This window comes from Gigantopelta aegis, chromosome 14 (assembly GCF_016097555.1).
Source record: "Gigantopelta aegis isolate Gae_Host chromosome 14, Gae_host_genome, whole genome shotgun sequence".
NCBI lineage: Eukaryota > Metazoa > Mollusca > Gastropoda > Neomphalida > Peltospiridae > Gigantopelta > Gigantopelta aegis.
The window spans coordinates 32585045-32612924 of record NC_054712.1 but is presented as its reverse complement, the minus strand read 5'-3'; the positions used below and the strand labels follow the sequence as shown (position 1 = coordinate 32612924).

Here is a 27880-nt window from a genome sequence, read left to right as displayed (position 1 = left end):
GCCAACGTTCCCTAGGGCTATGACATGCCATACTCTCATTAAAACACCACAGCATATTTCATATCAAAATATTTTATTTCAGAATAATTGGTCCCTTAATTCGGGGAACAAATAATTGAAATTGGAAGACTTATACAAAATATACAAACACTATGTACAAATATGACGGTCTAAAACGCATTGTGGGCGGTCTTTGGTTAGCGCGTAACATAATTAACAATCAATCAATACTATATATATATACAGAGCTACACACATAATTAGTATGTACATTCATATTACACTTATAATTCTATTACAAACTCACATTAGACACATAATTATATACATATATATTACAAATGTAATTATATACATATTATATACATCTACAAATATGTGTGCACTTGTGTTCGTGTGCATGTCTTTGTGTGTGTGTGTGTGTGTGCGCGTGTGTGTGTCTGTATGTGTCTATGTGTGTGTGTGTGTGTGTGTGTGCGCGCGCGCGCGTGTGTACAATGTAACTAAGGCAGTATCCGTTATATTGCTCTTTTACTTATTTTCGCACCCGATGGGGTTAATTGTATAGAGGTGTACGTACCTTCAGTTATTATTCTGGCGCCAAGCATTATTGTCGTATGCCAAGATCGGAGAAATACTAAATCATCAAAGTTCAAGGATTTTAGACAGCTTATCAAAGCGCAGTGGTTAACGCTGATAGGTATCAGCTACTGGGTTCGCATCCCGTTACCGACTTACAGCCAAAGTAAATGTTTTTTTTGTTTTTTAAACAGCTTAATAGGGAGCTGTTAGGCCACTGAATTGCCTTGTATTAACAGTCCACATAGCTAAATAAGTGTGTCCAGGACAGCGTGCTTGAACCGTAATTAGATATAAGCACGAATATTGAGTTAAAATGATTTCTAGAAAGAAGTCTATCAGTTGAAGCATATGAAGTGGATAGTTGCTTTAACACATACAAGATAAAAACAAAAACTAATATTTAGAGTTTTCTTATTTGAAAATTATGTATCATTCAATACTGAACTAGAAGATCCAAATCTTAATCAAATATGGAGTTTGAGCATAAAATAAGAAGAAAACAGTAATATACATAATTACAATATAAATGGTATTTAGTGTCATGCTAATTGTCAAATTGCATATATAAATTTTCACCTTCTTGAGGTGGCCTATTAAGACAGGTATTTGGTAAACAGGAGTGGTCTATTAAGCAGGTATGATGTAACAGTAAAACACTGGTGAAGCAGTGACGTAAGACGGTGGTCTTTTTAACCAGTTGGCTGCTTCGTGGAAGAAGACGACGAATGTAAGATAAGAGTTTATTTGGGAAAATTAACAAGTTCCTTCCTGAGACATCCGGCGCCATCTGAACAAGTTTGTACATGCTGGATATGAAACCAAAGAGGCTACACATTTACACATTCGATGATGTCTTTGAAGAACAGGTTTTATCCTTTAGATGAATACACATCTAGGTTTTTTTTAATTGTTTTTCTAGTCAGAGTCTAAAATAAGTCATTTTTGTTTGTTAAACAGCATTACGTTTGTGTTCCACGTGCCGATAACGGATCCGGAAACACTAATAAAGAAAGAGTGCGCATGCTCCGATTTTCGCCAAGTCAAAATACACTTCTGTAAATCTGTCACTGTAACCATACATTCACTCATCATTATAAAATATCGACGCCAATGGTGTATCCATAACACAAAGCCATATCATCGTACAGGATAGAGTTCAAATGAAGTCTGAAACAGTTGTAGGACCCAGACATCGGTTAGTATGGAAGCTCGCCGAACCTGTAAAAGGAAATAAATAAATGAATAAATAAATAAAAGATAATGTACTAATATAATATATGTATATGTATATGTATATGTATATGTATATGTATATGTATATGTATATGTATATGTATATGTATATATGTATATGTATATTATATCATTTCTATATAATAATAAACATATATACATGGATGGTAATAAAGCGCTGGTGATGAGTGGGATGGGAATTCTTATATATCTTAAGTTAGTGGTGTTTTGAGTTGTAGTTATCTGTTCATAAAAACACGTTTCTTACATTCCAATTAAAGACACAATATCAAGTATTTTTAAAGTAAAGTATTATTTTAATTTTGTAACCATGAATATAGTATAACTTGCATGTTGTAAGAAGGCTTTTAACGATGACCGTTCATATGGATAATGTACGAATTTACTAACACTTTTGTTCTGTTTGTATTTTGCATTTTTATAGTAAATAATGTTGCTATATGGTGAGACGAGATTGCAGCTTTAAATTTGTTTTCATATATACATTTGCAATGGCTTTATCACATTTTCATCTTGTTTCGCCATTTTAGCATCTACTTTATTAAGATCACGTGACCACGATAATGTCATTACAAAGGTTATCATTTTCTGTCAAATTTCACGAGTACCGTATATCTTGTGTTAATCATAACCACTTCAACCAGTTCGACACAGCTGACATGATATCGGAGACCGTAACAATCTACTACCCAGCCTGTTGGAAAGTTCATATAAAAGATACCATGCTACATTTCAGCAGACATAGCTTCTCATATTGACCTCATTTTACAAATACAAGTTACATTTTGTTTTCTTTACCGACTCCACTGGAACACATTGAGTTATTAATCATCGACTATTGGAAGGAAGGAAGGAAATGTTTTATTTAACGACGCACTCAACACATTTCATTTACGGTTATATGGTGTGAGACATATGGCTAAGAACCACACAGATATTGAGGAAGGAAACCCACTGTCGTCACTTCATGGTCTACCCTTTTCGATTAGCAGCAAGGGATCTTTTATATGCACCATCCCATAGACAGTATGTACTATCCTGTCTGTGGGATGGTGCATATAAAAGATCCCTTGCTGCTAATACAAATAGAGTATCCCATGAAGTGGCGACAGCGGGTTTCCTCTCTCAATACCTGTATGGTCCTTAACCATATGTTTGACGCCATATAACCGTAAAACAAATGTGTTGAGTGCGTCGTTAAATAAAACATTTCCTTCCTCCCTTAACTACTACATCTATGGACACCGAATATCAGTCATGTGGGAATTGCAATATCTACCTAAACAATGGGACAAGAAACCTACTACCGCCACAAAGACTACTCTCAACAACTGACAGCAGGGAATCCTGTACAGACACGTTTTCACAGACAGGACAGCACATATATCAAATCCTTTAATACACGAACCTTAGGCGAGTCTTCTAACCATCGAACCATAATTTTCGGCGGTCTACTTGGCGTAAATTTGATTGACAGCTGGATAACGTAAGCACATTACATGGTTCTGTTCCCAAGGACTAATATAAATACAGTTAATGACGTCCGGATACTGTCAGCAGAACTTGAAACCCGCTTATCAGACGTCGCTGTATAAGAGACCGCTACTGCACATGCGCGGACAGCGATCGTCGGTCTATCAATCACGAGGCGTAATTATGTGGGTGCTCGGTCGATCGATCTTTTTCTTTTTTTCACGCCGAATCCCGTTCACTTTAATTAAAACATCGCAGCGAGACGCTCGACTTTTATCACACAGATACATGTATAAATGTTGCCAATTGTGGCGGAACAAAGTCAAAATAAATATTTATTGCCGTCTCACTGTATTTACATGAACGAGAAAGGTTAAGAAACAACCTCATAAAATAAAGTAATGGCAACTATAAGAACATCGTGTTAGAACATTAAAGAGACTATCGGCGATTTTCGAAAGATTTCGGCGATTTTCGGAAGATTTCGGCGACTATTAAGATGATGTCGACCAACAGAGAGAGACTTTTTAACGACTGTAATTACTTGTTAAATATATATATATTTTTGTAAATAAAATATTAGTGGGTGTACATTAAACGTGTTTCTGATCATCCTAGTGTTGGGACTAGGGTCAAATTTCATTTTATTTCCTAATATATATATATATATATATATATATATATATATATATATATATATATATATATTTATTTATTTATTTATTTCGTACGTACAAAATTACTGGAAAACCTGATCCAGTTTAGATACTTACACAAATTAGAACGATCAGAAACACATTGAATATACAGACACTGATATATTAAATATATTTAATATGTAATACTAGTCGTTACAAAATTGTATTAGTAAAAAACATCTTAAAATGCAGTGAAGTCGGGCTACTCTCTTTAAAAGCTTTATCTCTTATAGCCGCTGTCACTACATAGGCAACTCCATCTTAACAGCAACCAAAGATCTTTTATGTGCATACGCATAAATATAGAAGGTAGGAAGTTACGTATAACGGCCTTTGATGTACCCGTCGTAGAGCACCGACTGGAATGGACAAAACAACATTTCAGTGAGTGCGACCGATCCTACGGCACACAACACGTTCAGGGCCGCAATTTCATTTCATTTCAACCAATTGTCAATCTCAACTATATGGGCTGCCCAGGACAGTGGGATAGTTGTTAGTGGTTAGCGAGAGAGAGAGAGAGAGAGAGAGAGAGAGAGAGAGAGAGAGGAGAGAGAGAGAGAGAGAGAGAGAGAGAGAGAGAGAGAGAGAGAGAGAGAGAGAGAGAGAGAGAGAGAGAGAGAGAGAGAGAGAGAGGTAGTGGTCTTACACCTACCCAATGAGTCGTTACAACTTGCTCTGGGTTGGAGCCGGTACAAAGCTGCTAACCCTGTACCTACCAGCATTATGTCCGATGGCTTAACCACGACGCCATCGAGGCCGGTGGAGCCATAATCAATGAGCGTGGTAGGGAGGAGGGTGGGATGGAGGCTGACTTCCCAGAAATAATTTAAAAGGATCTCTCTATCTCTCTTTGCTTTTTGTTTTTTGTTTGGTCTAGCTGATGAAAACACGTATTTCTGTGCCTTGATTCTTTGTTTACTGATTCTCACTCTGATGATTTTAGACGATGTGCGGCCCTAAACATCTTCCGTATTATAGTGACCACAGAATGCATTCGTCATTCACTGGCACGTTTTATGATCTAGGCAAACAAACATAACGTCTCCCTCCACCATCCCACAATAACTCGTGCCGTTTAGTGATTCCCTTGTAACCAATGCTGGTGTATCAAAAACCGTGCTACATGTTAAGCTGTTTCCCTGTCGATGGGCCCATTGGGCTATCTATCGTTCCAGCCAGTGCACAACGATTGGTATATCAAAGGCCGTGGTATGTACTATCCCGTCTGTGGGATGGTGCATATAAAATATCCCTTGCTACTAATGAAAAAATATATCGGGTTTCCTCTCTAACACTATATGTCAAAATTACCAAATGTTTCACCTCTAATAATCGACGATTAATAAATCAATGTGCTCTAGTGGTGTCGTTAAACAAAACAAACTTTTGTTATGCTGTTTTGTCTTTAAACAAAAAAGGCCACATAAAAAATCATATTCATTTCTGCTAATCTAGCAAGGAGTCATTTGTAGCGTGCTTGAATGAAAAAAATTGATAGCAGGAAAGTAAATTAATATAAACGTTGTAAACACTTCCTAGATAGGAAACGATATTGGTAATCTGCAGGCAAGTAAAAAATGTTGTGGGAAGTGCACCTGCCTATGTTATCAACAAGTTTACTGAATGAGATGCTACTTTCAGCCATCATTTTACCACTAATATCGAAAATGGTTGGAAACGCTGTTACGAATACTGTCGAAAACAAGAAACCAAAGTGTTACCAACTTGAATACGGGGAATGCACAAGCCTTTGAAAACTGTAATTTTAAATGAAATACTGAGAATGAATTCATGTCTTGGGAGCAGTGGCGTCCTCTTAGCCGGATTATCCGGTTAAAGGAACATTCCTGAGTTTGCTGCAATGTTTAAAATGTTATCAACTAACAGATACTTCTTAACGATTGTAATTACATATCAAATACATTTTCCTGCATACAATATTAGTGGCTGTATATTAAACGTGTTTCTGATCGTTCTAATATTTGTACTAGGTTAAATTTCATTTTATTTCCTAAAATAAAAAATTTCGTACGTAGGAAATTATTTGAAAACAAAATCCAGTTTGGGCTTCTTACAAATATTAAAACGACCAGAAACACATTCAATATAGACACTGATATTCTAAACAAGAAAATATATTTAATATGTAAGTTTAATGGTAAAAATATTTTATTATTCGGAAACATCTTACAATGCAGTAAACTCAGGAATGTCCCTTTAAATACTGAGAAGGAATTCAAGTCTGGGGAGCAGTGACTTCCGCTTGGCCGTAATCGGGTTAATTAGGGTGTGTCTCCTACACTGTACACCCCCTCTCCTCGAGTTTGATCCAAATACCTTTGAAGCGCAAAGTAAGGACTGGCGGCTATCACTGTAAGGAATGTTTGTCCTATTTTTATTATTTTATTTTTATTTTTCATATTATGTTGGACAGAATATTATTTCCTTTCCTCTAACGCTGCTACCTACAAATGGTGACATGTCTAACATTCAGGAAACCTCCATGCTAGTGTAGCCTATTTTAAGAAAACATTCCTATCTTTACCCGAGAATAGTGTAATACAAGCCAAATGTCTGTAGAGAAATCGGCAGAACCAATCTAGAAGAAGAGCCAGAACCACAAACAAACATTCTTTGTTTGGGTCGTAACCCGTTCTGAGAATTCCGGAACTCCGATCGTATCATTCGGAAGCACTCGAGTGTTTTCGTTATTGATCGTTACGAACGATAAAAAAAACAGGACAAGAAACAGTAAATCAAGCCAGTATGTTTTTGTCTGTACCGATTTTCACAAAAAACGTGAGTTAAAGTTTGTTTTGTTTAACGACACCACTAGAGCACATTGATCAACTAATCATCTGCTATTGGACACATCTGACACATAAGACCTAGTCATCAGAGGAAACCCGATATATTGTTCCAGTGTAGCAAGGGATCTTTTTATATGCATTTTCCGCAAAAATATGAGATGCATGTACATCATTTCGATGCATTCATTCAGTAGTGGGGAATGCACGCCGAAGTGTGAATTCGTGAGAAGAAAAAAAAAAGAATTAACGAGCCCCATAGGCATAAATTACATATTTATTTTATGATGCAATTGTGTGGTCTCGTGAACTAAAGTAGTGTTCTTGTTTACAGTGTACAATTTCAGTCAGTTGTGGGTTGGAATTCCCGATCAGGGGCCTAATTCACGAAAGTCTCTTAGGCTCTGTTAGACAACAAGTCTTTTAGCATTGCACTGCGAGATCACAAAGTTGCGAGAGTTTATTGAACTAGGCCCCTGGACACACAAAAATGTGCAAATTGTATTGTTCTGAACTGACCGGCCTCGGTGGCGTCGTGGTTAGCCATCGGTCTACAGGCTGGTAGGTACTGGGTTCGGATCCCAGTCGAGGCATGGGTTTTTTAATCCAGATACTGACTACAAACCCTGAGTGAGTGCTCCGCAAGGCTCAGTGGGTAAGTGTAAACCACTTGCACCGACCAGTGATCCATAACTGGTTCAACAAAGGCCATGGTTTGTGCTATCCTGCCTGTGGGAAGCGCAAATAAAAGATCCCTTGCTGCCTGTCGTAAAAGAGTAGCCTATGTGGCGACAGCGGGTTTCCTCTCAAAATCTGTGTGGTCCTTAACCTTCTGTCTGACGCCATATAACCGTAAATAAAATGTGTTGAGTGCGTCGTTAAATAAAACATTTCTTTCTTACTTTTTTGTTCTGAACTGTAGATTCTTGAAAAAATAATTGACAATTAAAACAATAGTCTTGCGTCACAGGTATGGATTAAAATCACTTAGTCACTTATAACGAATATGCCCGTAAACTGCAAATTGAAGTCTCTTTAAAGGGACATTCCTGAGTTTGCTGCACGTTTTAAGATGTTATCGACTAACAAATCATTTTTAACGATTGTAATTACGTATCAAATATATTTTTCTGCATAAAATATTAGTGGCTGTATATTAAACGTGTTTCTGATCGTTCTAATATTTGTACTAGGTTAAATTTTATTTTATTTCCAAAAATATTTTTTTTTCGTACGTACAAAATTATTTGAAGACAAAATCCAGTTTGGGCGTCTTACACATATTAAGACGACCAGAAACACATTGAATATACAGACACTGATATTCTAAACTAGAAAATATATTTAATATGTAAGTTTAATCGTAGAAAATTAATATTTTATTAGTCGGAAACATCTTATAATGCAGCAAACTCAGGAATGTCCCTTTAAATTACTGAGAAACGAACATTCACGATAAATGCAATAACGATAAAAATAAAAACAATATGAAGAATTTCTGTTCTAAGCAGATTCCTCACATTTCGTTTTGAAATATTAACATAGTTATAACAACTGGCAACTTCATGGTTCACGCGCTAGCACTATAGGCCGACTTGAGGGGCGGGGTGGGGGCGGGGCGGGGGCGGGGCTGGGGCGGGCGTCAAACTAGGCACGGCACAGAGACCCAGCATGTCCTTTTTGTAGTCCGCCACGGGAACAAAGACCGCACACACGTCAGTCCGAACGTTACAGTGTGACGTAGTCTGTTCGTTATCGACGTAATTCATGTCAGGAACAGCTGTAGCAACCATTGTTAGAAATGTCAATGGCGTTCAGTACAATGACAAAATTGTCCACAACACCATGTGTTACTGTTATAACAGAGTCGCCGCAGTTACCGAAGGACAAGGTCATTGGCCAAACGTTTTCCTTCTCGAATGCAGTTTCTGTTTATATATATACTGATGGAAAGAAATAAAGGATCACACAGATAGCAACAAGAAATAATGACTGCATCAAAAATCAATTCATATTGTCAGAAGTTGACTGGGAACATATCGGCAGCACATTCAACACTACAGACATTCAATCCCATATTACAACTTGGTATGAAATACAGATATTACTACGCTAGTTGCGAATTACATTTGGTCTACAATTCCATGTGTCCCCTTATTTCTTTCCATCAGTATATATATTTAACGTGCGTTTGTGCTTATGTACAATTAAGGTTACACCATGATGTCCTGGGCACCTGCTTGTATTTTCTGTGCTGTCTGTACAGAACAACGTTTATTTATTAGTAGCTAGTGGTTTAGTGTAAGTTTGTTTTAAAGTTTGTTTTGATTAACGAAACCACTAGAGCACATTGATTTATTAATCATCGGCTATTATATTTAAATATGATTAATCTTTTATGAACATGGATTGTAAATATTAATTTACATTCGTTAATCATCAGCGCTTTATGGATCTCGCTTTGCAGGTGATGGACAAATCAAATAAATTGTTCAAATAAAGCAGTTATTAATTCCTGACGCCAATATACCTTTTGTTGTATTTATTGTGGAGTAAAATCGCCTAACCTCACAAAATACAAGCATATATAAACTTTTACTAAGCTGTGTGTTATTTTTTATGTTGTCAACTTCTTTTATATAACTTGTAGCATAAAACAATGAAACAGTACGCCGATATTCAATGACGTAGATTGGAGCATAGATACAAAGAATATATATATATATATATATATATATATATATATATATATATATATATATATATATATATATATATATACTAGAGACTGCAGCTTTAAGGAAATTCGCCAAAATAAAGTTGTAATGTATTAGAGATTTTTAAAAGTAAAATGTTCTTACCTGAGAAGCAAATTCATATCCTATAATGGCGTCCTTAAGGCAGGAGTTTTTGACATTATGGATTTTTTACGTCATCTTCCTCTTAGTCTTATGATGTCATGTTGTTCATGCGTATACTCCGTTTTTGTCTTATTACATCAATTTCTTATTAAGCAATGTTCTGTGACGTTATTTTCATTGCGTAATTTATGCCACGTTCCTCTTATTATGATGTCATTTTCTTGATGGCGTAGTGTTCTCTTTTCTATGACGATATAGACGTATTATTACGCCATCTTCATATTACATCATCATCTTCATATATCATTATTATTACATCAATTTTTATTTTCCCATGGTAGAAATATCACCTTTAACACGGTGACCTCACCAACTGGTAACCAATTTAATATGCTGGAAATAAAGTTCAAGTGTTTTCTGGATAGATATATAGGTAAAGCTTTTTTAAATTTCAAAATGACCTTGCTGATGATTTTGTCTATGCTAAAATGATGGGTCAGTACACGAAGAGGTTGTCACACGATTTGGCCTTCTTGTTGTTCTGTTTGAACAGTTTCGAGATGAACGACATTGCTCTCTTGGGCGAGCTGATCTTCCGTTTCACCTTTTCGTTTTGCTGAGAGGCCCCGACCTGGGGGTTGAGTTTGAGACGGATCTGTGTGAGAGTCCCGACCACTAGCTCGTCCACGTGTTGGTTGAGAACCACCGACACCTCCGTGTACTTACAATCGTATTTCACAGCGATCAGCTTGGCATCTGTAAACGAAAGGAGAGAAAAACAACTAAATAAGAATAGTTGCTAAATCTGGGACCTAATTCCCTAAACTCTCGCAACTGTGCAATATCGCAAGGTAATGCAAAAAGACTTGCAAAGAGGATGCTTTGTTGTCTAGCAGAGCCTAAGAGAGCTTTCTGAATTAAGCCCCTGAACAACAAAATCGTAAAGTATGGTCATCATGGTCACTAAGATAACCTTAAGTTCATACGGTAGTTATGCACTTAAGGTGATCTTAGAGGCAAGATCGCTTCGTGGAACGGGCCCCAGTACCGTATCTCTGCACAATGCAGAGACAAATGGGCATTTGACAAAATACAGTGTTGCTGAAAATGATGAAGTTGTTAGTGGTCGGTGGCGATGTAATGGTGTTGGTTGTTGTTGTTGTGGTGGTAGTGGTGGTGCTGGTGATGATGATGGTTGTGGTAGTGTTGGAGGTGGTGATGGTAATGATGATAATGATGGCGGTGGTAGTTGTGGTGATGGTGGTGGTGGTGATGATGGTGGTGGTAGTGGTGGTGATGGTGATAATGATAATGGAGGTGGCGGTGAAGGTGGTGGTTGTGGTATTGTTGTTGATGATGATGATGATGATGATGATGATGATAATGATGATGGATTCATGAATAAATCGACTGGCGTGACATTACAAAGCTGATATAGTCGAGTATTATGCAATGATTATGTATAGGATCGATTAACTTCTAGTTGTTGGTTTCAAATTAATGTACAAAAGAAAACAAACAAAAACGACAACAATAAACAAACAAACACACACACACACACACACAAAACCCACCTACGAAATATAAGACTTGCCGATAATGTCCCTTTAATTTAATCTCGGATTTCAGTGAGATTACAGCCAAACTATATAGGACAAGTGATTGGCGTTAGCTGATCGATGCAATCGATGGTTATTTAATTAAGAGATCTGTATGTGTCAAGTCAAGGACACAACTCGACAGCTGGGGAATATCAAGACATCATATTCAGTAAGCTGAAGTGTTTGCTTGCAACACGACCGCACGTGTCCATTTCTGATGATGACCGATATACGTAGATCTGTACTGATGGGGCCGAGTTTCCCTCGCAAGTATGTAATCGGCCGAGCAGACCGACTGACATAATGGATGAATAATCCTTTTGTTTATTCGATGGTAAGGGCACCCTTTGTCTGGTTGGGATCCCAATACCCCACAACTCGTCGAGATATAATATTGTACTAAATGGAAGTTAAAAAAAGGTGAAGTTTGTTTTGTTTTAATGACACCCTCTAGAACACTTAGTCTGTTGCATGTCAATCGTTTGATAAATCGCAGTCGTGGTCTTCATTTCATGTCAACGTATATTTTCGTGCTTGTCATATATCCAATTAAGGTTCAAGCACACTGTCCTGGGTACACACCTCAGCTATCTGGGCTGTCTGTCCAGGACAGTGGGTTAGTTGTTAATTGTTAGTGGTTAGTGAGAGAGAATGGGGTGTAGTGGCCTTACACCTACCCACTGAATCGTTAAAACTCGCTCTGGATGGGAGCCGGTACTGGAAAACTCCGCTATATCTTGCTTTCATTAGCAGCAAGGGATCTTTTATATGCACTTTCTCACAGACAGGACATACCACGGCCTTTGGGCATACCAGGTGTGGGACACTGGATAGGACGGGGGAAATCCCAGCCAGACAAAGGCTGCACCAAGGAGGTTCGATCCTCCGACCCAAGCACCTCAGACGAGCACTCTACCAACTGAGCCAAATCCCGCCCCTGTAATGTATTATGAAGTCTTCTACCAGCCTTGATGGTTTAGTTATTAAAACATCAGATTTAAGACTGATAGGTACTGGGTTCGTATCCCAGTACCAACTGCTACCCAGACTAAGTCGGTGTTCTGGCTTTTCACCTCCCCATTGGGTTGGAGTTTGTACTGTGCACACATCCCTTTGACTATACTGTCTGAGATACGATTTTAAAAATAGTAATAGTTTTGTTTTTCAGATATACGAAACCATCACCTTCTGACTTTAAATTCCCCGATGGCTGAACCTCTGTACCATCAATGTCGATTGTGTATTTCGAATTTGATCCCAAGGAATAGCAGACAGGAAGACCATACGAGCAAATTACCATTGTGTCTGACGTTTAACCGCAGATGATTAAACACCATGCTTACACAGGACACGGCGTGCTCTATTTCGAGATCACTCAAGAGGGTCCATATTTAATTCCGATCAAAGGCTACAAGAAAAGTCATTACTGGAAGTAACAGGTCAATGGACGATAACCGAGAAAAGCTTCAGATACAGTATCTTGATCGGAACCAGTCACAGCAAAGCAAAACGAAACGAGAAGTCTCAGCAATCAATAGACTTGGACAGAACAACTCAGTCAATGTAATGAAGCTTAGGAAGGACGGCAGCGGCAAGACGCTTAATGTGTTTAGGTTGTTAGTCTACGAGAAGACACGGCAGCTTAGCATTGACAGAACGCTGTAATCCTCAGTGCGTGTCACAGGGTGATGCTGGCCTAGATAGGACTATAAAACACGCGTAAACAGTGTATCAAAGACTGGAAAGCTAGTCTTTTATACGACCTGACAGGTATTCTGGTAGGCGAAAGATCAGGACAGCTTAACTGCACGTTACTTAAAGTGGAAAAATTAAGCCAAGATTGGAAAGTTTTGATGATGATAATAATGAGGATGGTGATGATGATGTGAATGACAACGATGATGACAATAATGATGGTGGTAGTGGCCGTGATGATGACGATGATGATGATGACTGATAGTGGTGATGATGATAATAATAGTGATGATGATGATGATGGTGAGTATGATGGTGGTGAAGACGTTGATGGTGATGGTGATGAGGAATAATTATGATTCTGATTATAATGATTTAATAGTTTTTTGTCCTCATATTCAAAAATAGTTCAAGCACTCTGACAACATATTTAAATGTCAAGCAAGATCTAATAGTTCTTAATGATGCTAACTACATAGCAATCGGTGCAGGAACCTTATGCCGCGCTACGTTCGAGTGTGTTAGGAATGGCTGCTTTGAAAATTTGTCTGATAATAGTATCAAAACAAATATTTACGAAATATAAACTCGGACAAAACAGTACCCAAGTGACCATCCTTTTTAAATTTAGAAGAAAGAAAGCAATCGAATATATCTTTGAATTGCTTTGTTGACATTAATAATAATAATTGTTTATTTATTTTTTTTAAAATAGAGCATGTACTTTAATTGTGTCATCTGAAATAAAAACGTCCGTGCACAATCTAACGCAGCATAACATCTTTGTTAATTGTACAATGATTCTCTATCTGGGGTGCGTTCAGGAGGGCACGCGATCACAATTACCCGCTAGACTGATATTTTGCGCCTAACGTTAGTTGAATGAGATACGACAGAAGCCGATGGTATACCAGTCAAATAATTTGCGAGCGCCTCCTGAACACGCCGTTGGATTGAAGACAGTACTGGGATTCGAACCCAGCACCGACACACCTTCAAACCAATGTCTGAACTACTGCTCCACAGACACGATAATGATCACACCGACCCACCTGTTGTCGTGACTCTTCTCTGCCGCACCAAGTCCGTCTTATTCGCAACCAGAATGATAGCCCGGTCTGTGCCAATGTCCACCCTCAGAGTCCGCACTATATTGATGGCGGCGGTAAACGACGCGTGATCTATCGACGAGTACACCACGATGTAGGCGTCCACGCGGAGATCTTCACATTCTGTTACCTGAAATACGAAACATTTATACATGAATTTAGAGTTGGGGAAAAGAAGAAGAAAAGAAGGAATGTTTTATTTAACGACGCACTCAACACATTTTATGTACGGTTATATGGCATCAGACATACGGTAAAGGACCACACAGATATTGAGAGAAGAAACCCACTGTTGCCACTTCATGGGCTACACTTTTTGATCAGCAGCAAAAATCTTTTACACGCACTATACCACAGACTGATAGTACATACCACGGCCTTTGTTACACCAGTTGTGGAGCACTGGCTGGAACAAGAAATAGTCCAATGGAACCATCGACGGAGATCGATCCTGGACCGATCGCGCATCAAGTGAACGCTTTACCACTGAGCTACGTCCCACCACAGTTGGAAAAAAAAAAGAGTCAATAAATGTACAATATTCTGTCTGCTCCAGCAGCTTGCCAAGTTATACGTGGCCAAGTGGAATATGCAATACAAATGTTCTTGATGGTAACGAAGCTGTCCTGAGCTTGCACCTCCGTTATAAGATGTTTCCAACTAACAGAACCTTATTTTGGCGAATAAACTACCTTTTAACCAGAAGTACCATATATAGCCAAATATGCATGCCTGTTTTTGTCTTACAATATTTAATCATCCGTGTCTAAGAAAACAAGCTTCATAAATCCGGCCCATAATATGTTTGAGGATAATGTAAATTAAATTTTAAACAGTAGCACATACCACGCTTTGTTATACAAGTCGTGGAGTACTTGCTGTAATAAGAACCAGCCAACAGCTTTTACCTTATGTGTGTATATATATATATATATATATATATATATATATATATATACCATCCAAAGTAATACTTAGTTTTCTTTAAAGAGACATTCCTGAGTTTGCTGCATTTTTTAATATGTTATCGACTAACAAAAGACTTTTTAACAATTGTAATTAAATATCAAATATATGTATCTGCATAAAATATTAGTGGCTGTATATTAAACGTGTTCCTGATCGTTTTAATATTTGTACTAGGGTAAATTTCATTTTATTTCCTAAAATAGTTTTTTTTTCGTACGTACAAAATTATTTGAAGACAAAATCCAGTTTGGAGTTCTTATTAAGACGACCAGAAACACTTTGAATATACAGACACTGATATTCTGAGCAAGAAAATATATTTAATACGTAAATATGTTAATCGTAGAAATATGTTATTAGTCGGAAACATCTTACAATGTTGCAAACTCAGGAATGTCCCTTTAACGACACCAGTAGAGCATAATGATGTATTAATCATCAGCTACTGGATGTCGAACATTTGATCATTCTGGCATGTAGTCTTAGAAGAAACCTGCTACATGTTTCCATTAACAGCAATCAATCTTTTATATTCTTTTTTCTACAGACAAGATACCACATACCACGACCTTTGATATGTCAATTGTATGACACAGTTAGGAACGGAAAGAAACAAGTCAGAGATTGAGTCCATCAAAAGGGTTCGATTCTTTGAGACAATCATCGCAGATTGACCTAGTTCCGGCCCCATATACCGCCAACACAGAGCCTTTTATGCAAACTACTATACAGTATAGACCAGTAATTCGCTATGCTTATAAACACAATCGGAGCACAAACACCAACAATAATATGATCAATGTTTTGTTTAGAAACTAGTACAATAACGTGTTAACCCATTAAATACTAGAATACATTCCCATTGACAGCAATGCAACTACATTAATTCGTTTTACAATAACGTTATTGACGACGACTACCGCCTACCATATTGCAGAACTCCAGAGTACTCGGAAATAATGGAATAAAAGCACACTAATAAACTCTTAAAGGCATATTGTCACAGACCACTGACCTATTTAAAGGCATATTGTCACAGACCACTGACCTATTTAAAGACATATTGTCACAGACCACTGACCTATTTAATGGTCTAACAAAGTATTACCTGAACAAAAATAATCTGATGTGTCCCTAAATGTACTTTATTCAACCATCTTCATAACCACCATACTCCATTTAGTAATGACATTTTGTAAAAATAATAGAATTTTGGCAATGGTCCATAATTCAAAAAATAAAATTGCCGAGAGGGATGACATGGATTTCACTCCATCATGGTTCAGTTAAGGTAATGCGATAGCTAGATTTGGTTTTCAACTATTAATGTAATTTTTATTTATTATCCATTTTTAGAGAAATAAGGTCCATAAATCCGTAACAGTATGCCTTTAATAAAAAGAAAGAGATTAATCTGGTCTTTGACCATTAGCGTTCACTGAGCAGAATCAGAATACTGTCACGTGCTATTTTCATCCAAAAATTAGAAATCTTATTTTTAGCTAGAAAATGCGAAAGGCTATTTCTGATTAACATCAGAGAGAAAAACTACTAATCCGAAATAACAGAATCACATGATGCAAGTACTTAGGTTGTGGAATTAATGACGTTACGCTGAAAACTTTGAAGCTTTTTTTAAAGGTTTTCTTTCTCTGATAATGGAAAAACGAAACTCATTAATTAAAAAAAATCGAATAATTTGCTATCGGGGCCATTATGATGATTAGTAAGGGCTTTTATGTGATAGCTGAATGTGATAATAGATTTACTGTGTTAACTATAGCTTGTTTGAACCAAAGTATATACACGAGTATATGTACTGTTGCAGCTATGTCGAAGGGACTATCACCGAATTTGCTGCACTGTAAGATGTTTGCGACTACAATTACATATTGCATAAGTTCAAACCCAAGAACACTGGCCAAAGAATGAGGAAGAATCACTGTTATAGTGATCATTACTTGCAATACTGTGCACACAATGACACATATGTAACCATAATGATGACTTTTATTTTTAGTTTTTTACACTATAGACATACAAACTTAAGTACCGTTACCGCTGTAAAAAACGCTAAAATATTTTCTGAACACTAGAATTATATTTTACCATAAATATACCATGTCATGTTAATTTTAATATTCAAATAAATAAAAGGTCCGACGAATCACCGAAAGGGACCGAACAAGACTGAAATGGAACGAAACGGGACCGAAACGAACCGAAACGCGACATAACATTTTACTCGCCTATTTAATGAACTTGGGATTTAAAAATATATAAAATTTAAAATATACTCTTCAAAAAAAGAAACGCAAAAGGGTACAAATGGGTTATAACTCCGATTTTATGTTTCCTACCGGTTCATGCTTTGTGAATATAAGGTCATTGCATGTCCCAAACACATTCCCACGGTTACATTCGATAAAACGCAGCTACTGTACAATAAAGTTCCAAAATGTGAATATTCGCAAAAACGCAGCCACGTGCAAACCATGTCACCACTGCATGTGCGTTGTCTGTACGTGCAACATGAACACCGACAGTATAAAAGTGCAGGGTGTTCGCTTGCCTGGCCTCTGTATCTGGCCGACAGTTGACAATCCAGGACATGCCACGTCTCAGTGAACCGCAGAGAAACAATGCCATCGGCCGACTAGACGCAGGCGAATCCAGAACGGCCGTTGCCAGGGCATTCCATGTGTCCCCAAGCACCATCTCCAGACTGTGGGACCGTTACCAGCAACATGGATCAACACGTGACCTCCCTAGATCCGGTCGACCACGGGTCACTACCCCCGGGCAGGACCGCTACATCCGGGTACGCCACCTTCGGGAACGATTGACTACTGCCACCTCCACAGCCGCAGCAATACCAGGTTTGCGCAGGATATCCGACCAGACCGTACGGAACCGCCTACGTGAGGTAGGAATTCGTGCCAGACGTCCAGTTCGAGGTGTCATCTTAACACCACAACACCGTCGACTCCGACTGCAGTGGTGCCAGATTCATCGACAATGGCCTCAACTGCGATGGAGACAGGTGTGGTTCAGTGACGAGTCCCGATTTCTGCTCCGACGTCATGATGGAAGATGTCGCGTGTATAGGCGTCGTGGTGAACGTTATGCGGCAAACTGCGTTCAGGAAGTGGACAGATTCGGCGGGGGTAGTGTCATGGTGTGGGCAGCCATCTCACACACTGGCAGAACTGACCTGGTCCACGTGCAGGGCAACCTGAATGCACAGGGCTACATTGACCAGATCCTCCGGCCACACATCGTTCCAGTTATGGCCAACGCCAACGCAGTGTTCCAACATGACAACGCCAGGCCTCACACAGCACGTCTCACAACGGCTTTCCTACAGAACAACAACATTAATGTCCTTCCTTGGCCATCGATATCACCGGATTTGAACCCAAATGAGCATCTATGGGACGAGTTGGACCGACGCCTCCGACAGCGACAACCACAGCCCCAGACCCTGCCCGAGCTGGCAGCAGCCTTGCAGGCCGAGTGGGCCACCATCCCCCGGGACGTCATCCGTACTCTGGTTGCTTCAATGGGCAGGCGGTGCCAGGCAGTTGTCAACACACGCGGAGAAACACCCGGTATTGACTCCAGATGACCTTGACCTTGGTGGTGTGTCCTATCACTTACTCACAATGGACTAGAGTGAATTGTGAACAATCCTGCAATATTTGGTAATTATCGGACTCACCATTCAATAATTAAATCAATTCTCCAAATGTTACGACAATGTGGTTTTGCGTTTCTTCTTTTGAAGAGTATATATTCAGAAATGGTTGCTTTCAAAAAAAAAAAAAAAAAAAAAAAAATAATGATAGCGAATTATTTGGCATTAATTCCGGAATTCCGGATATGGGTTAAACATTCCAGATTTTCCGGAAAATTCCGGAAAGTTGGTCCAAAAGCTAAGCTTTAACTCTGTTATATCCTCTCAAAGTGTTTTTATTTTAAAATCTAGGGAGGAATGCTATCCTTGTATTACCGAGTCCACGAATGCTCATTCCAGCAACTGCTACCAAATGTGTTTACTAAATACTGCATTGATATCAAACATATGTTGTAAGGAGAATACTTGTGACTAACCTTTGGCCCATCAATGAATTCCATCATGGACTCTTCGCCATCAACAAGCAGCGAAACGATCATCTGTGATTCGTCTTCTACATCCGCTGAAAAAGAAAGTCCCTTGTATTATGTTGTTAGACAGCATATATTTTACTGTTATACTTGTGTTTTATAAGCGGTCACAATAATTTATAGATGATACATACACATGTGTTTTGATTTGACCCCAAGCCCCCCCCCCCCCCCCCCCCCCCGTCAATATCAAGTATCCCGCAAAAGCATTAGCCAACAGCAAATTACATCATATTTACTACCTGTCTGAGTGGATAATAACTGAAATACTGTTTGAAATAATTCCACAGGTTTTATAAGCTACCATTGTTCTACTGTACCCATTTATATTAATTATAAGAATGGTATGTCAAAAGTAGTTATAAAACTAAGACACACGTAAGTCAAGAATCGAGTTGTGATGTGTGTACCAACTGTACACTCGTCGTGTCTATTTCTGGCACCCGTAGAACGTATCTTTTCTTTCTGCTAATGGCTGAACAATCACACAAATAGATATGCTAGCAATTTTTGTGATTTTGTTCATTAATACAACAATACATTCCGATGACGTTTGTTTATCAAAATAGAGATTCTATTAAATTTTTATATTTTTTAACTTCTTAGTTTACTAACGATGGAAACTGCGTGTTATTTTTCACAAGTGTTACACAATTTAAAATCATGAACATTTTAACTAAAGAAAAACAAAAATAAAAACATAACCATAAAACCCCATTATTTTAAGCCATTATCACAACATTCAAAACGATAAGCATATACATGTATTTGTTTTGTTTAACAATGAGAAAAACAACACGATAATGGAGAAAAATAACAACGTTATGCCGTTTACTTCTACATTGAAAACGATACACACATCAACAAAAGAGAAAAACAAGATAATCTTTATCTCATAAATAATTAATATCTTTTTTTACAGGAAATGTGGCCACCTTCCATGATAAAAGGAATCATCCAAGCAAATCGATAAAGTGTACTATGTTATTTCAGGTTAATCGGCAAAAAAATAAATTTCTGGTGACCTTTGTAAAGATATTTATGCCGTAATGAAGATAATTATCGTTCTTGATTCATAAAACGCCAGATCGGAAGTGATAATGTAAGTAGACTGCTTATTCTTTTAGCTTGCGCGGTTTTAGTAGAACCAGTCTGTCATGCCAAGCGGACAAGCCAACATTAACCGGAATTGAAATTAGTCTATTTATCGCACACGTGTCATTTATTTTTTATTTCGCGTCTGCGTTCGTCTAAAAGCTATTATCGCAAAGAACACTTTTTCATTATCTCAAGGTTCTGGCAATGACGTCACAGCAGGACGGAACAGATTTTAACGTTCGCCTATTCTTCCGCGAACGCCAATTTCCCCCATGGGTGTTTCCATCATCATTGTATACATATTTCACAGGCGTCTTTGGATGGCAGAGATATATATGGAACGTTATTTAGTTTGATCTTGCAAGAGTTCTGAGTGTTTTTGGAAGCGCAGAACCCATCTGCCACGATCAAGATGGCTGACTCGAGCATATTTCCTCCCATCAGCCTTAGTACTTAGTGGTTATGGCAGACAGCTGCTACGTATTTGTACAAAAAGTAAACTCTTTTTAGTGTGAGTTTATGATGCATTATATTAGTTTATTCTTCTTGGTGATGCACTTACTGGTAGACTTTTTTTTTAAGAGTTAGCATGTTTACGAGGCAGACGTTTTTGCTGCAATCTAAATGAGACCGTGAGGTGGTCTCATCTCTGTTTTCTTCTCACGCACGCGTGCAGGGGGACGGTTTCGGGGATCAAAACCGTTCCCTGCGAAGGCACATTTTCTTTCTTCTCCATATATTTTCTGTGGGAGTATGGCTCGACCCCACTATAAACTTCAGTCGCCACGTCTAGTCCCTCCCCTGCTTAAATCCTGCCCACACCTGTGCTTCCACCATTAACATGATCCACGATTTGTACACAAAAGGTATGAATGGGTGGCAAACTATACGTATAGAACAGTGATGTCTCGAAAATTGGGGTCCTCGAATCTAAGCTCTAAAAGAGCATTCTAACAAGGGCCAAGGATAGTCTATATATTTAGTAACGTAGTTCGCTCGCGCGCCTATTACATGTTATGATTATCCCAGAGGGACCGATTTCGCTCTGAACGATTCTGATGTAGGAAACCCAATTAAAAATAAATAACTATTTAAAGAGATAGCTTCAAGCCGATATCACCGAATAACCGCAGAGTGAAACAGCCCCTGGTGACACTAATAACACCGATTATTACTAATTGTACGGAACTATATGGCTTCCCATCGTTCATAAAGAGATGATACTCTAAGACAAACCTGACGTCACCAATAACATTCTTACATAACCGGGCCGCAAGCGATGCTAATGTTAGTACGTACGGAAGCGCTGAGCGAAGTTCCGAATATAAATTCTTCTGCCTGGAGGTAGTTTTAGTATTCTCCGTTAGAGTCGCGATTAAAAGTAGACTGGTGGCTCGAAACTTGGAATTCTCCGCTAAGACGTCATCATAGCTCATAAAAAAAAAATAGCAGCGTAACTCGGTACGGCGTTGGGAGATCTTTATCACTGCTAATTGATGTCAAGCTATTGCGAATTTGAAAAGGTTATTTACTTTGCTTAGAGGAAAATTCAATATGGTTGAAAAGTTAAAGTTTACTTTGTTTGACGACACCACTGGAGCACATTGATTTATTAATCATCGGGTTTTGGATGACAAACATTTGGTAATTTTGAAATATTGCCTTAGACAAGAAACTCGCTTCATTTTTTTTCCATTAGTAGCAAGGGATCTTTTATATGCACCATCCCACAGACAGGATAACACATACCACGATCTTTGATGTACCAGTTGTGATGAAATTCAATATAGCGTCCTAAGCATAGTTTGACCATAGAGGCATTTAGATTTTGTTTTGTCTTTATCGCAAAATATAAACAATGAATGAAACACACCCACACTGTTAATCAAATTCTAGTTCCGCCGGATAAACGTGGTTTTGATGTGCTGCTGTATAGAAAGTAAAAATCAAATCCTGTTGCTGCTGTATGATACATATCACGAAGACAACATCGTTATGGATTAACAGTAGGTCATGTCATCATGCCAGGCATCGTGCAGGAATGACATTTACTATTGTGTGTATACGTGATACACTATGTGTATCCCAACTTCCAAGACTGCCAGAACTACGCTAACGTAATCCGATCAAATACGACCACATTCGTGGTCGCTGACGTTGTAAATAGCATTGAACTCCGCGACACGATAAACCGAACATACAGCTATAGCTATATTGGTCTTTGCTATGAAACAGATAATCCTCTTTTAATGCCAGGTGACGCCCAATAGCTGATGATAGTGCGTCTTTAAACACTTTTACTTTCATTCTTTAGATCGTTCATTCATTCATTCGTCGATTCTATAAATCATCCATCAGTTTAGATACAGCAGGAGATGAAAGGACTGTACAAATTTCGATTAAATTTTTTAAAAATAGATTGAACATAGACTATGCATGTATAATTACACTCACGCAAAGGCAAGACCGAGCGTACATAAAACTGTAATGTCATGATCTTCTAGTTATGTGTGTGTGGGTGGTTGTGTGGCATGTGGTTGTAGGTGGGTGAAGTATGTAAGTGTTTACATGATACTGAAGAGGTCGAATGACCATGTTTTTATAAATCTATTATTTGTGAAGTTAAGATCGGGCACGACGGAAGCAAGTAGACATGGAAGGGGGGTGGGGGGGGGGGGGGGGGGCTGAGATCGAGGGCGTAAAGCAAATATTATAAGGGGTTCAGAGATACGCTCTTATGCTTCCCCGTAACATTTTGAAAACTAGATGCTCCGAAAGTAAATTTTCTGCGTTCTACAAATAAAGTTCGTCTCTGCCTTATGATATACTATCAACAATATTTTTGATTCAGAATAGTTTTGTATCTGACGTGCTTGAAGATTATATCGTTTGAACAGCTGGTTCTAAGCCCTGGGTGGTCGAACTCAACGGTAGGGATGACGTCACTTTGAACTAAAAATAAACCACTCCAGCTGAGCCATGGGCGTATGGGGACTCTTTGATTTAGAGGGGCTGGAGGGGTTGATTTGCCCGCAATTGCCCCCCCCCCCCCCCCCCCCCCCCCCCCCCCCCGGGTCGTACGCCCATGAGCTGAGCTGAGCTACTGATTATGAGCAGCTCTGCTTAAAGGGACATTCCTAAGTTTGTTGCATTGTAAGATGTTTCCGACTAATAAACTATTTTTACGATTAAACTTACATATTAAATATATTTTATTGTTTAGAATATCAGTGCCTGTATATTCAATGTGTGTCTTAATATTTGTAACACGCCCAAACTGCATTCTGTCTTCAAATAATGTCGTACGTACGGAAAAAATAATAGTTCAGGAAATAAAATAAAAATTAAACTAGTAAAAATATTAGAACGATTAGAAACACGTTTAATATACAGCCACTAGTATTTCATGCAGAAAAATATATTTGATATGTAATTACAATCGTTAAAAAGTCTCTGTTAGTCGATAACATATTAAAAGTTGCAGCAAACTCAAGAATGTCCCTTTAATGTTAGATACCAAACACAAAAAGGAGTGAGTACGACTGATATCGTTGGTGTGCTGGTTTAGCCATCGGGGTTAAGGCTGGTACGAACTGGGTTCGCATCCAGGTAGCGTCTCACACCCACAGCGATTTTTTTTTTAATGATTTGTTTATATACAAGTTAGTTCCTTTCTTGTCAGGGCCAGTATTATGTATCTAGGACAGTACGAAGGATATGAGAAGCTATAAGACATTACATAATTTCTGACATCTGGAGCCACAACTATTGGCTACTGTTAAAAAAAAGTTCAAACAATACGGGTTTTTGAAAATACCAAGAGGGGTCAACTAAACCATCCATCCCCCACCGCTAGCTACAGTCCTGAATAGAGGCCACTGGACCTTTTAAGATAACATATGTTTGAAAGATGTTTTTTTCCAGCTAGAGCCAGTTTGTTTTATCATAGCGAGATCCACTTTGTTATTTTCGCGAATCGCTCGAGTAAACATCTTTGTAAAATCTCTTCAATATTTAACATTTTTTTATTTTATTAGGATGCGGAAGTGAATAAATCATAACACCCCCCACCCCCCCCCCCCCCCACCCCCATCTGATTTTCTCACTGGCTGTGATGTGAACATCATGCCACCGCATGACGTCACAGCTGCGAATGGAATCTTGATAACACGTGTGATTATAGATATTTATGGCACCGTTAAATCCTAACAACATGGATAAGGGAATTATATCTGTATGTGTAGTACCATTCAGGGGCGGTACTGCGTTTAAGAAGGGATCACATTTCCGATGGTAATTAAACAAAGTGGTGGGTGTGATGGGGGGGGGGGGGGGGGGGAATAAGCAGAATCCACTGAAATACGCGAGTTTATAGTAAAACAAATAATAACAACAAATAATAACAACATATAATAACAGCTTGCAATGCTAAACCCGATTCAACAGGCTAATTATATTATGGCTGTGTGCTACGTGGTGAGATGAAATATCGATATTTATTATATAGCAAACATATCCATCACTGCTACGTGTTTAGAGTTGTTACTGCGCCACGAAAACGTGGACTATCTCTGGACATACACAATTCTTAATAATGGTCATAAATTGGGAACAATATGTTTACTGGAATAGACCACTCTGCCAGAAGAAAATGTATCTTGAATATTTTATAACCCATTAGCATAGCCAGTATTTGTAATTGGAGGGAACTAAGATTGTGTGTATATGTGTGTGTGTGTGGGGGGGGGGGGGGGGGGGGGAGGTCACACTCTCTATTAAACTGGAAAATATAAAGGTGGTGGAAGAAAAGGTATAATTGGGTGGCATTCCACCTAACACCCCCCCACCCCCCCCCCCCCCCCCCCCCCGAATACGCTATTATAGCCAAAAACAATATTTAGAAAATAATAACAATAAATAGTAACAACGACAAACAATTATCTATCGTCATGTGTTGCGTGCGTTTATTCTATCGAATATTTCGGATAATTTTGTCTGTAGTAATTCAAAGACAGATACAGTTATATATATATATATATATATATATATATATATATATATATATATATATATGTGTGTGTATATGTGTATATGTATATATATATATATATATATATATATATATGGATAGATGTATGGATAGATAAGACAGATACAGTAGGTAGGTATGTATGCAGGTAGGTAGCTAGGTAGGTATGTATGCAGGTAGGTAGCTAGGTAGGTAGGTAGGTAGATTTTATAGATAGAAAGACAGACAGAAAAATAGAAAGACAAACAGACATACAAACAGACAAATAGATAGATATAGAGACAGACAGTCAGACAGACAGACAGATAGATAGACAGATAAGACAGCATGTGCACATACTCTTTGTTGTGCAATATGTATGACTTGCTCAGTATAACACTTTAGAACAGTCGATATTTGCAATCAATAAATGATGTGTCCTCCGAGATAGCTTATAGAGATGATGTCAGTCACCTACACGACTTCCAAACAAAGCTGGTCAGAGAAACACTTGCGCAATCCCAAACAGAGTGCTTGTTTAACACGTCTTCGCGGAACCACAACCACCGCGAACGCCATACGTTAATATAGGCATATATCAATATTTTATTAGAAAGCGTTCAACCTAGGCCGTAGCTGACTATTGTTCCTTAGGGGAGGGGTAGTGGTGAAATTAATATCGGTGACTCATGACTGACACACACATCAAAAGACACTCAGCTGTTCTTGTTAGTATAGTGAGAACCGGAACCATGAAAAAAAGAGGGCCAGATTCAGGAAGTATGTTGGCGATGCATGTGTGTGCGTAGGGAGGGGGGGGGGGGAGGGGGCTAAGGGGGGGGGGGAGTGCACATGGACCAATTCGTAAAAAGGGCAACGTAAATGAATTGTTGTAGTTATTTTGGTTTTACGAAGGCACTTGAATATAGTATGGGGAAACGCGTCCCTGGTCCCCCACCTTGGATTCGCCGCTGGAAAAGAACTCGAATAACTGTCGATAACGAGTTGTGTTTTAGTAGACAAAGTAACGATACCTACCCACGCTGACTACCTGCTGTTACATCTGGTATGGAGCACTGATGTCATATGCATGAAGGATATTTAGTTTTTACTTCACAAATTGAATGAATAAATGAATGAATGAATGAATGAATGAATGAATTAATTAACTAATTAATTAAAACAACAAAACAAAGTAAACAATAGTAAATAAACAAATAAATAACTATACAAAGAAACAAACAATTAAATAAATAAATAATACATAAATAAACCAAGGAACCTACAAATAAACAGAAGTAAATAAATAACTACATAAATAAATAAAAGTTGGCAAAAGTCGTTAAACTATCTTCCATTTTGAGAAAGGCTATACAGAATAATAACAGTAGGGCTATCCTCATTATTACACTAACAAAATAAATGACATCACTAAATACATATAGAAAACTGGAGCGATATAATCGAGACACCCCAATTCCTATAGTCTACGTCACCAAAAGTATACACCCCAAAATACTTACGGGTATGTACTTCATACGGCCCAGCGCTCTCTGACGTCATGAACTGCCTGGTGAGTGCCGTCTTGCCGACGCCCGTACTTCCCAGGATGACGACCCTGAAGTAGCTGGGCACCGTGGACGACGCGCCGCTTGCGCCGCTTGCGCCGCCGCCGCTCTCCGCCGACGCCACGCTGACGGTACGTTTTTTCTCCTTCTTTTCGCCGTCCGTCACGGCGCTGCCCGTCGACATGAGGCTGTTGGCGCTGCTCTTCTTGAGGATGTCGCCGTGGTTGACGACGCCCTTCGACGTCGTCTTGAACGACCTCACTCGGCACAGGCCGTTGCTGTTGATGCTCTCCCTGGACGGGTCCCGGCGGATGCCTTCTGGAAGGGACAGGAAGACGGGACAGTTCGGGACGCTGTTGGTCCTGGGTCTGGGGTCGCGAATTAAATCCAATTCCAGTTTCGGACGCGGGCGGTTCTTAAACGAACACGATCTGGAGTGCGGAGCGGACATCGTTCCACCTCTCGAAGGAGACACCTGTAGAAATCTGGCGTCTGGTAAAGTTTCTGCGACTTCCTGATGAAGAGTTCCCATCTCGAGAATATTTCTGGTAATTGTTTATCAGTTAAGAAATATTGCTTTTATCTTTGAAAAGAAAAACCAAGCCAACCGAATTCCGTGTTATCGGTCTTGGTTAGTATAGCACTGTATGTTTTATCTATACACCTCACTGCTCTGTTACAACTCATACAACTTTTATCGAACGCTCAGTTTTACTACTGATAACCTGAGAAGTCTACACTTTTATAACTCCAAACTGAGCGACTAGCAGACGAACAAACCCTAGTCGATCACGTGGTCGGGTCAAATTAACCAATGAAAACCAAGAATCGATTTTTTTTTTCTTCTGCCTTCATCCCCATCGACGTATTACTCAGAAAACACGACGGCGTTAGACTATACAGATTTTAGAAGGCCGTGCCAAGAGATATCTTTATCTTCTGCCCCGTTAGCGCGTGCATTGACGTCACTGATATATTAATGTAACT

General features: G+C 38.7%; 1 protein-coding gene across 1 annotated transcript; it reads right to left on the bottom strand.

The window, feature by feature from the left end:
• Positions 1-56: 56 nt before the first annotated feature.
• On the bottom strand, positions 57-27617 carry LOC121389379 (GTP-binding protein GEM-like). Its single transcript, XM_041520980.1, has 5 exons — positions 26849-27617; positions 19166-19251; positions 14027-14213; positions 9679-10434; positions 57-1800 (listed from the first exon to the last, which is right to left on the bottom strand). The coding sequence occupies exons 1-4, from the start codon at positions 27423-27425 to the stop codon at positions 10175-10177; spliced, it is 1110 nt and encodes a 369-aa protein (XP_041376914.1). The 5' UTR covers positions 27426-27617; the 3' UTR covers positions 57-1800; positions 9679-10174.
• Between the last annotated feature and the right edge of the window lie 263 nt (positions 27618-27880).